Consider the following 12,320-nt stretch of genomic DNA (forward strand, 5'->3'; position numbering starts at 1 on the left):
TCAGGGAAAAAGAAAAGCATTTCTTTTTGAGCCACATCTCCACTATGTCCCACAGACAACAAAAATACTTGTCAACAATTTCTGTACATCATATATTCCCTGTATTAAAGGGATAAAATATAAGAGCACCAGAAAGAAAGTTCAGTGCATATTTAATATTTAATAATATCAAGACCCAATAATACAATACTTACATTCAAGCTTTCTTCCAAGGAAAATGCAAAATATAGAACCTAATTTAGTTTGTTATTTGTGTTCCTTCAACTCCTAAGAAAATATTGGGTGAGCAGTGCAAATAGTAGGACAATGGAACCTAGGGTGGGAGGTACTTTGTTTAGGCAAAGTTCTAAGATCTGTGGTAACTGTGCACATTCCCAGCAAACAAATTTCCTTTAACAATTCCAACATTACAATAAAGGTATCAGGTAGACATATTATGACATAAAAAAATTAAATATTATCAATACATTACAGTCTTTGTAATCAATGCCGCTATTTGCGGGAGCTTTAAATACTCACATGCACGCACACACATGCACACACGCATGCTCACATACATACGCAGAATATATCAATGTGATAAAATCAAGATTTATGTAAGTATTTACTTTTCCAATTTGCTTATTAGTGGATTTTAATGAAATGTTTAATTATAAAGCAATGATTGCCCATGTTTTCATTTGAACTTGGCTCTGTCTCTGTTGCCACTGATATCTGGTACATGTGTAATGTATCTGGCCACAATTATAAAAGCATCATGAAAACCCAAACCACCACAACCATCACCCCCATCCAGACAATTGCTATTTAGAGACAACTGTATCATCATTTTATCAATACTTGTATTCCCATGAGATTTCTTTCATGCTGACCTGTATTATATCAGCCCATAGATTACCCATGCACTTCAGGGCATTTCCTTAACTTTGGGTTGCTCTTCAGATGAATTGTTATTCATACTCTTTAAGGGTTTTTCTCACTCAGCCCCCTCATTCTGGCAAGTAGGTAACAACAAATTCATTCGGTAAAGTCCAATTTAGAGGAATCTTGTGGACACTTGTAATAGTGAGAGTCCTTATGAAATGGGGATAATAATCTCTCTTAGGGTATGTGTGAGTTGATTTAGTATTTTTGTTTATTAGATTTATTTATTTTTCTTGTTAACCCTCACTCTAGGACATTTTTTCCATTAATTTTTAGAGAGAGTGGAAGGGAGGGGGAGAGGGAAAGAGAGAGAGAGAGATAAACATCTATATGAGAGACATATCATCGATTGGTTGCCTCCTGCATGCGCCCCGACCAGGGCTGGGGATTGAACCTGCAGCCCAGGTGCATGCCCTTGATGGGGAATCGAACCCTGCCCCTTCAGTGTGTAGGCCGATGGTCTAACCACTGAGCACACCAGCCAGGGCTGATTAGATTTCTTGTAGCCGTGCAGGTGCCAGACTACAAAACAATTTGCCAGGAATGCATTCCTCAGGGATGAGCTAAAATATGGCATTCATGAATGTTTATGTCCCAGGAGAAAAATTAATGGTAAATTCCGTCACTAGTTTGTGGCCATCATCTGGTTCCTGTTGGACTCAGACCCTTTTTGAAGGGGGAGGTAAGTATTTCTGACCTGTGTGAGTGTGAGTTTCTGGCAGAAACAGCAAGTCAGGTTCCTAAGGAACTAGATGGTGGTCACTGCAGGTAAAGTTATAAAGGTGACCCAAACTTTTAGACCATTTTTCTGGTCAATAGACCTGGCTTGAGAAACATCAGCATAACCTTGAAGTCTGCTGGAAATGCTGAATCTCATACCTCACCTAGGGCCTACAGAATCAATCTGCATTTCAACAAGATCCCTAAGTGATTCACTGGCACATTCACATACAAGAAGTACTACTCTAGAGTAACTACTCTCTATTGGTCCCCTTGTTTGGGGAATTTAATGCCCAAGTCTTCCCTCTTCCTTATCACCCAAATTTCAGTTCTCTCAATCAGACTAAAGAAAGCACTTGTTAGAGATAATCCAGTGAGATTCAAGTAATACTGTCTTTAGTGTTTAAGAAAAAACCCCACAATCATGTGGAAAAGTATCATATCGGAAATGAGAAGATTCAGAATTCAGCTTCTTCTGTCTTTGCCTCTTAAGAGCTGTGCGACTTTGAGTAAGTCACTTAAGCTCTCTGAGCTCAGGAACCTAAGCTTTATTTATTTATTTATTTATTTTTTATTTTTTTTTTTTAATTTTTTTTTTTTTAAATGGGAGAGTAGTAGCACCTTCTCTAACTCCTCTCCAGTGATTATGAACCTTACATGAGATCAATAGGTAAAAGCAGTTTTGAACCCTGACTAGCAATTCATTCCCCTTACAGTGGGAATTGAGTAATTTTAGAATTCTAGGAATCATCTTGGAAAGAAGAGCATTAAAAAGAGCCTACAAGTGCTGGGCGCTTTCCATAAATTACCTCCCTTAATTCTCACAGCCACTTTCTATGGTAATCATTATTACTCCCAATTTATAGACAGGCCAACTGAAACTCAGAGATTAGAAGCCTGATATTTATTCATATCATAAATAAGTAGAAGAGCTGGAAATCGAAGCTGAGTTTATCTTGTTAAGCCACTACATCTTGCAGCCACCCAGCTAGTTGTTCTACTGCTTCCAAGTCAAAAGCAAACAAAATATTTCTTCAGTCAGAAGCAAGTTAAAAGGAATTGCCAAGTGAAAGCAGGACTACTGCACAATCAGCTTTGTCTTGAATATAAGTCCTGTCCTGTTTTAAGCACTCCCCAGTGGTTTCCCTTAAATACAATCCATCAGGCAATCTGGCCACAGCCTCTGCCCCATCTCATCCATTCTCTCCTTTCCTCACTTTACTTCGCCACATTAGCCTTCAGATAGTTCTTTGCACATACCAAACTCTCCTTCACAGGGTCTTTGCCTGCACTGTTAGCTCTGGATCTTTATTTTTCCCCACTCGCCATGGCCCCCTTATGCTCTGCATCCCAAAGGCTCATCTTAACTGTTCCTTCCTTTAAAAGACCTCCCCTAAAACCTCATCAAAAAGAAGCTCTTCCTCTCATACTCTCTCAGCTTTGTGTTTTCTTCTTTTTAACATTTATCATAATTTGAGATTAATTTATTCACTTGTTCATTTTTTCTCCATACCAACCACCCCACACACCCTCCAAGAATATAAGCCCAATGAGGCAAGAGTCATATTGGTCTTTTTGTACCACAAGACTTGGCATGGAGCAGTCATTCAACACGTTAAATAAAGGAAAGAGAAAAATGGGAGAAATGAGTGAAGAGGATGGGGTATTTTAAAATGCATGTGGCCCGGCCGGGCGTGGCTCAGCGGCTGAGCATCAACCTAGGATCCAGGCGATCGGGGTTCGATTCCTGGTCAGGGCACATGCCCAGGTTGTGGGCTCGATCCCCAGTCGGGGCCATGCAAGAGGCAGCCGATCAGTGACTCTCTCTCATCATTGATGTTTCTATCTCTCTCTCTCTCTCCTCTCTCTGAAATCAATAAAGATATATTTTTTAAAAAATGCATGTGGCCTGAATTTGTTTGTTGTAAGAATTTATGAAAAGATAATGGTGCATAATCAACATAATATTCAATGATTCATAACTTTTCTCTATTGAAAATATATCCTTTGTATGAAAGCTCCAGTTTCAAAAACTTCAAATTGACTTACATTATTTAGCATATTTGGGGAAAGAAAACATTTATTTCTTCTACCTGGTGGCCTGAGAATAGCTCATCAGCAGCTGGAGAGGCTCATGGCCATGCCCCCTTCAGTAGTCCCAATGGACAAGTGAACAGAAGAGGATTCCAACACCTCCATGCTCAAAAGCAATGATATTGCTCTTAGAGAAGTCACTTGGTGTGAGGGCTCAGGCTACTAGCATTCCAAGTTTAGTTTTGATCCCTGAAATCTTGGATAAATCCTTGGAACTTTGCTCCAGTGTGGTCCTTGTCAGGTGGGATATGACTGTGCAAGAAAGAGTGACAAAAAAGACTAGAGTGGAATAAGAAACAGCTCTAGGAAAGGATGAGTAAAAGAAGATTCTGGAAAGCTGGAAAGAAATCAGAAAAATAAATAGGACTAGGATACCTAATGTTAACCAGTCACTTCCCATGTGCCAGGTACTATTTCAAGTGCTTTATAAGCATTAAATTCATTTAATGCTTTCATCCACCTTAGGAAATTGGTACCTTTATTATTCCCATTTTACACATAAAGAAACCGAGGCAAAGAGAGGTAATGTAGTTTGCCCATGATCACATAACTTTCAAAGAAGCTCTTCATTTAAAGGCTCAATAAAATGGATGAGTTGGCATATATATGATTCATTTAGAGTTGGAAAGGGGATAAATGAGGTTAGAGATGGGATCTGAGTTTATGAAGATTTATAATGATGTTATTGAGGTTTTAAATCCTAAAAACCTTTGTTTCATTTTAGAAAGTAATTCTTAACTCTGATCTCTTTTTTATCCATCCCACCAAAAAGCTAATGAGACTATACTAGAGAATTAAGTCATAAAAAAGATATGCAACAATGACTTCTTTTGTTTGGGTGAAAGCAGTCTCAAGCATGAGACTTACTATGTCGTTCTATTGCTACCATACTTGTAATAATGTTTTGTTACTCAGCCCTGCTTGTCTCTTCCCTCCACTTTGCCCCAAAAGATCAATATACTTCTAGTGATAATAGAGAAGGGCATTAACATAGTAAGAGAAAAATAATTCAGAGGTTAGGGGTTGGCCATAGAAGGTAATTCCTCAGACACTATAAAATCCTTGTTTACTTGGTTTGCAACCAGGAAACTTAGCTAATAACCATAATTTTCCCAACTCCTCTTGCAATTGCCAATCCAATCCAGTTCTTCAGTGGGGCACAGTAAAAAGAAAATGCAAAGGCATTTGAAAAAGCTCACCCATTTAGATTTAATTACATACATAACTGGTGTCCTCCCGAGTGTGAAAATGCTGTAACCAATAAATCAGACAATAAAATGCTATCTGAGCAGAACAGATTTATAGAGATGTGTGAGCAATCAAAATTCACTGACTTGCATTGTGTCAGTGCAACTTTTACCCACAAAAGTTTTTAGATGCAAGAGCAAATCCTGCTCGTTGAATCTTGCCTTCTTTTGAACACCTAGGTCAGTCATGTTCCCTAAAGGGGTGTTCTTGTGCAATGACTTTGAAGGGAACAGGAGATTTCCATCTTAAAAACTTCCCTCTGTGTTAAAGGATTACTAGATCTGTGTTTGCATGTTAGATTTTAACAACCATCTCATTTGTCTAGTACTGTCTCTTACATGCTTAATTAATAACTACTAAATGAAGCTTAATTAAGTAGAAAGAGTATTTCACATTAAAGCTTCCTTGAGATACACAATCGAGGATGCTACAGACTTCTGCAAAGCCAAATTTTTAAAAATGTGACATTTAGATCACCAAATATTTTCCCAATTAGTATCATAAAAAAAAGGCTCTTTGTAGCAATAGTAGTGAGATAATTCAATCACTGCAAATTATTTTGATCTTTATGAAACTCATTTTTCAATATGCCTTGGATTGAAATTTCTTGTGAATGACCAACTTGTAGTTAGAAAGGTGGAAAAGCTGGAGTCTTGAGTCTCGTCATCTTCTGGGCCTACCTTTGCCCAGTGTAAATGGTCACCACATTTTTAATGCTCCCATTTGGAATAAAATTAAATGGAAAAAAAGTTTCCCCTTTTAATAAAACCTTGTGAAAAGAATATGATAATCTACTTTATAGCTGCTGGTGAACTGCGTTCAAGGCACAATCTGATATCTGCAGACACTTTCCTAAGGAAAAGAGCCAATCAGCTCAGCAACTTCCTCATTTTTTGTACATATGAAAATGAAAATGTAACTGACTTTAGGATTCACAAAAATCATCCATGGTTACGAGTATAAAAATAAAGAAAATAAATAATAGCAAGGCCTTTCCTTTATCATTAAAGTATAATGCTCTTGATTTTTTCATTGACTGATTCAGAAAGCAAAATGGCTTTGCTTGAGTTGAAATACTTCCCTTCTTACCTTACTTTCTCCATGACAACATAAGGCTAAATTTAAGTAATTTTGGTTAGACTAGTATTGGTTTTTTTGTTTTTTGTTTCTTTTATTTGTTTGGGAGTTCTAGGCTCTGGCAGGAGAGCTGGCATATAACAGTGTGAAACAGGCAGTTTCTTGACTGACTCAAACAAAATCCATTTCCTCACTCCCTAGCTGTGGATTTTTAAGCCTGGAACTGGCTCCTGCTCTTGTTTCTCTCTGTATTTGTCAGTTAACAATTACACATCTGCTCCAATGGCAACAAACTTTGCTGAAAAAATAAATAAGAATGCTTTCTTTCTTTGAAATATGCTGAATAATGCAAGCAAGTCCATTTGAAGTTTTTGAAATAGGAGCTTTTATTCAATTTATTCAATACTCAGATTTCGTAGATTTGGACACTCATTAACCATATAGAAAGATCATATTACTTCAGCAGGCTGTCTCTCTCTCTCTTTTTTTTTTTTTTTTTTTTTTAATATTTCCCACTTGTTTGTCTCTTTCCAGTTTCTCTAGCAACTTATTTGTTCTCTTACCATACATGCTGGGCTATGCTGAAGTTAATGGAACTGCTTAATAAAGTCCACCGAATCCCCACACAAGAACCTTTCACATAGAAGAGAATGCCTTTCACTTAAAAAAAAAAAAAAAAATACTTTTAAGAAATACATTTATGAAAAGTTGCCCGTCGTGATTTGGAATTCATTATTTGATCAAGACACTACCCTCAGGACTGCATTTTGCAAGGCTTTCATTTTTGTATTTGCAAAGGGCTCTTTACCCAAGTTACTTAAATTGACCTTTTTATGCTTTAAATCAATGTCGTTTTTAGAAGCCTGAGGCAAAGCAGCAAACAGAAATTGTACTGACCTTAGTATATTGAAACTTCAAATTGGTGAGTGGGACAGGTAAGTCTGACATGCCTGAGGATGACATTGCTGGTTCAGCTCCTGAAATACAGGTGACAGGCTCAGCGATTTGTTTCTGATAGAGCCCTTGGCTTTATTTGTTCCTTTTTATCTGCACGGGCGAAGGTTTATTTGCATACTGGGATATGATTGGACGGACAAACTCGGAGCAAAAAGAAAATGACACTACTTATTTGTAACACCTAGTGCAGGAAGCCCTTGACTTTCAAGTTAAATCCTTAAGAAACCGGCGCTGCGGCGCTGAAGCCGCATCTGGACGCGGCGCTATTTGCAGACGAATTAATTCTCAAAGCCGGGACCTGCGGGGAGGGTTCGCAGCGCAGCTGTTCTGGCCACGAGGGCCAGTTATTATTTTTTTGGCTTTTTCTGCCCCTGGGAAACTTTCCGTTCTCTGACAGGCTTGGAATCAGAGGATCTGAGAATTGGGAGTCTAAAGGGGCGCTTGTTCTCAGCATAAGCTGGTGAGGAAAGGACCCTAAGGCAGGTGTCTTCAGGTCAGTGCCTCCAGGGAAAAAGTTGCTGTTTGGGGAAGAAAGGCCCTCTCTCCAGACCCCACCCCAAGTCAGCTTTTTAAAAAAATTATACCAATCAAGTGTGTATTTTAACTGCTGGGTAAGTAGACCCACTATCATTTTAGGAGCTCTAAAGTATATTTTATATATGGGAATAGAAAAGTCAGCAGGGTTTTTAGGGAACCCAGAGGGCCCTGTCACACACGGTTACCGCAGCAGCAATATGGCAATATGGCAATATCGTATTTAAGACTCACTTAAAATGAAAGTAAACTCTGGTTCTGGAAGTTGGCTGTATTTCTCAATCGATGCAGGCAATTGTACAAGGAGTAAATTTAAACAGGACTCAAGTAACTCAAGTTCTTAAAATTAAATTAATATTTCAAGCTGGGAACATCCAAAAATGAAAAGTTTTAACTGTTCTATTCCCATTTCAAGTACAGCACTTCATTGTATTTAAGCTCTAGCAAAAGTTACAATAGGAACAGACAGAAAACTCTGGATGCTCTTAATTCTGACTACAGCACTATGAATTAAATAGTTTTTTCTCCTAGTGAAAACTGCCAGATCCCCCCAAATACAGGATTTAGGTAGGAAAACATAGGCTCATTGAATAGTTACTCCCAACCAGGTGCTGGAGCCTCACTTTCTCTTTCCATCCTTCCCAGGCTCCCCATTTTATAGGCGGCCAGACAGAGAGTAAGTAGCTTGCTTATGATCACAAATCTAGTAACTGTAAGACAAGAATTTCATTTCCCAGGTAACTGGCTGTTTTGGTTCTCAAAATGAATAGTTACCCTCCCAGGCACTTTCACAGCTTTTTATTCATCTAAGACAGGGTCAGCAAACTTTTTCTGTGAAAGGACGAATAATATTTTTTTGCTTTCTAGGCCAGATGGTGTCTATTGTAATTTACTTAGGCTCTGAAAGAAACTATAGACAATAGATACTAATGTCTGTAGGTGTTTTCCAGTACAATTTTATGTTCAAAAATAGGAGGCAGGCCAGAATTGGCTCATGGTCCAGGTCCCTAGATTCTAAGGCAACTGTCCCCAAGGTCCTTGCCTCCCCTGTGCCTCATGTGTGAAGACCAGATAGAATCTTCTGGGTTAGTTCAACATTTTTTGTATCTTTCCCCTCCCTCCCTCCCTCCCTCCCTCCCTCCCTTCCTCCCTCCCTCCCTCCCTCCCTCCCTCCCTCCTTCCTTCCTTCCTTCCTTCCTTCCTTCCTTCCTTCCTTCCTTCCTTCCTTCCTTCCTTCCTTCCTTCCTTCCTTCCTTCCTTCCTTCCTTCCCTCCTTCCTTCCCTCCTTCCTTCTTCACTTTTTTTTTTTTTGAAAATCGAATTGTTTTCCCTTTTAAAAATGTGTTTTGAGTTAAATGCACAATTACACAACAGCTGTTACATAACTTGCGGATTGGTGCTCTGGCCATGCCCAGACAGCTGTGTTTTGCTGCTTTCTACTGCTCTCAGCGGAACAGTTGTTTGTGGATTCAAACACTGGTTTATTTGATGTCCAGGCAGTGAAAGCTCAAAGCTTTATAACACACTTGGCATGTCACCTCACTACTTATATGCTCATCCTTGATCATATTTTATTGAATAATTACATAAGAACAGGTCCTTTTATACCAGACATTACTGAACATAGGTAAAAGGTGCAGCTTTGGGAACAGGTTACACCACCTGCCCATTTAATTTCAACAAATATTTACCAAGTATCTTTTATGGAGAATGTATTGTGATTAGAGTATCAGGAGCTCTTTAACCTTAATCTTACTTGAAGGGCAAATCTTTCCTGCCCAGAAACCACAGGGCCTGAGATCTCTATTTTGAGGTAAGCTTTGTTCTGCTCCTAGAACTTGCCTTGAAGACTAGTATATTCCTGGGAATGGGTGCATGGATAAAACGCTTTATCAGACCACTTCCCTCCCTGACAGAAGGAAAATGGCTTTGGTGAGAGCACAGGAGCCAAGGAGGCACACCTCAAGACTGGACCTAGGGCTGTGTGTTTTGATTGGAATCCAGTATTATGTGGCAGAGGAGGGGCTGGAACTTTACTTGGAGGTAATAGACAAAGGATGTTTACTCTCCCTTTCCTTCTTAGGAGGTGGAAGCATAGATTATTGTTTTCTTGAATCTGACTTCTTCCAGCCCTTTGTGAAAACGGTCATTATACCAAGATATGTATAGACCATGGCTTCAACCATCGCTGAAACTACTGTCTTATTTCACAAGGAATCTCTCCAGAACTCCATTCATGTCCCAGTCGCTGAAAAGATAATGGAGCCGAACCTGCTCCTACCCACATGAGTACCTGAAATAAAAACCACTCAAATTTGTTAACAAACATAATTGTAGGGTGAAATAAAAATAGCTTCTTTTCACATTTTCTGATTTTAGAATTCAGGATCAATTTGCTGATGCTTAAACCTCTCCTGCTTAGTGACATCCCCCCCTTCCCGATTCTTCAATGTTGCCTTAAGCATGGAAGGGTGAGTCTGCTGGTTGGTTAATCTGTCTTTTGATCACTGCAGTCTTAGCAGACAGCACATTGTGCACATGCCTGTTTAGGTTTTAATAATTTGGAAGATGTGGATCTTTTGTGTGGTGAGAGAATCTGTACTTGGTTGGCAAGCATTTCCTCACCTCTGATTTCTCCTGCTTCTCACATATCCTATCATTGTTTTCTTTTTGTCTTTCATTATTTAGATTTGGCAGATGCCCCTCTTATCTGGTACAGTCAGGACACTAATTAGTGATGTTGCTAAAGGAAACAGTAGATTAAAGTCTCTATAAGCTAATTATTTTTGTTTAAATACGTTTTTGCTAAATTTTATGGACCAAAGCCATTTCTTGGAACTGGGTCAGCTGCTGGAGTTTGAAATAACTTTGCCTAAATAGTGTTCACAGTGTGTTTGTTTCCTCAAAGTGGAAAGAGAAATTAAAGACACTACAGGCATCTTTGAGGCAGCCTTAATGTAGTAGACTACTTTGAGATTTTTACAATTTTTCCCATATTTTTTAACAATTGTTTTACGCACAGATTACACAGCAGCTTGACAAGATTGAGTGTTTTCATAGCACTCAATTTAGTTTTTATAGAAATAACCCCCCTTTTCCTCTTCATAAATCTATAATTTAAATAACATTTAATGAAATCATGTCATTGAAGTACTAGGTTCATGTGCATGACCGAGCTTTGGAGTAAAGACATTTGACTATTATTGGTAAGCAGAGGAAACTGTCCTAAGCTGAGCTATAGACTTGAGTATCACTAGTACTAATGTCTGTTGGTTTTTTTACTTTTTATTAATTTTTTATTTTTAAAGAACTTTTGTAAGTCAGGTATACCATATTTAGAAAAATTGCAAAAATCATAAATGTACATCTCAATAAATAGTCATAAAATGAACAAAAGAAAATGAGCATCACTATGGTCAAAGAATCGAACAGTATCAGTACCCCATAACCCGCTTTGTACACCCTCCCAGTCACCATCCCCTCCTTCCTCATCCTAAACGATCTACATCCTAACTTTGAATGCTACACACTCTTTTAGCCCCTGATTTTGAATTTGATGTAAGCAAATCATACAGTCAGGATATTTTTATGAAGGAAATTCAGAGGCACAAGTTAATCTGGCAAGTGAGTTAAATTGTGGTTGAAGACACAGAAAGTTTCACAGAGAGTACTCCTCAGCCCAGTATGCCCCAGTAAACATAAATAGTAAGTGTGAAATAAGTAGCAACAAAACAGCATTTTTATGAGAGAGGAACACTTTTTCATCCCAATCACAGACAAATTAGAGTGCAGAGAAATGGCCCTTGCCCTACAGTGATGGTCAGAGCTTAATAGCACTTGGAAAATTGTATCAAAATATCAAAAATGTTCAAACCCTTAATTCAGTTCTTCTACTTTGAGAAATTGATTTTAAAGAAACAAATGTAAGTTATGAACAAGTAACTTAATATAATGTTATTTATAAAATAGAAAAATACCAAGTGGTTAGATAAATCATGATTTAGCAAAAAAAAAAAAAAAAGTGAACAAATACTTAAGGAAGAACCTGGTAAACTTTTGTGATAGATTGTAAATTAATAAAAAAGCAGCTTATAAAACTGTGTGGAGGCATACTAGTAAATTGTGTTTCACTCTTAGTATTTGGGCCCAAATCTGCAATTTGGCTTTGACCTCAGCCTTAGCATTCGGAAAATGAAATAGCTGAATTTTGACTTCAGTGTCATTTCTGGCATCCTGAATTTATACATGAACAATATTCGTAAGATAACCTCGATTATATTTTATATAATTTCCCCAGGCTAAATAATTACCTTCAAATATACCCCTGGAACCTATGAATGTTACCTTCTATGGCAGAGGAAAGTTTGTAACTGTGATTAAATTAAGGAGTTTGGAGTGAGAGATTATCCTAGATTATCAGGGTGGATCTTAAATGTAATCGTGTCCTCATTAGAGGGAAGCAAAGGGGATCTGACTACAGAAGCAAAAGGAAATGTGACCACAGAAACTCTTAGTTTTGACCATGGAGCACAGGGCCAGGAGCCAAGGAATGCAAGAAATGCAGCTCTAGAAGCTGGAAAATCAAGGAAATAGATTCTCTCCTAGAGCCTCTGGAGGGAGCAGACCCTGCCCACCCCTTTGATACTAGCCAGGGAAACTGATTTCAGCCTTCTGTACAGAACGGTAGTTACGAAACAGTCACAGGGATATAAAGTACAGCATAGGAGATATAGTCAATAATACTGTAATAACTATGCGTGGTGTGC

General features: G+C 38.3%; 1 protein-coding gene across 1 annotated transcript in view; it reads right to left on the bottom strand.

The window, feature by feature from the left end:
• Positions 1-7,055, bottom strand: part of ALDH1A1 (aldehyde dehydrogenase 1 family member A1) — a 48,930-nt gene extending 41,875 nt beyond the window's left edge. The window contains exon 1 of the mRNA XM_016206668.2: positions 6,961-7,055. Within this exon, the coding sequence (XP_016062154.1) occupies positions 6,961-7,026 (66 nt within the window). The 5' untranslated portion in view covers positions 7,027-7,055. The remainder of the gene's footprint in view (positions 1-6,960) is intronic.
• Positions 7,056-12,320: the final 5,265 nt, after the last annotated feature.

The sequence above is a fragment of the Miniopterus natalensis genome, chromosome 12 (assembly GCF_054644295.1).
Source record: "Miniopterus natalensis isolate mMinNat1 chromosome 12, mMinNat1.hap1, whole genome shotgun sequence".
Lineage (NCBI taxonomy): Eukaryota > Metazoa > Chordata > Mammalia > Chiroptera > Miniopteridae > Miniopterus > Miniopterus natalensis.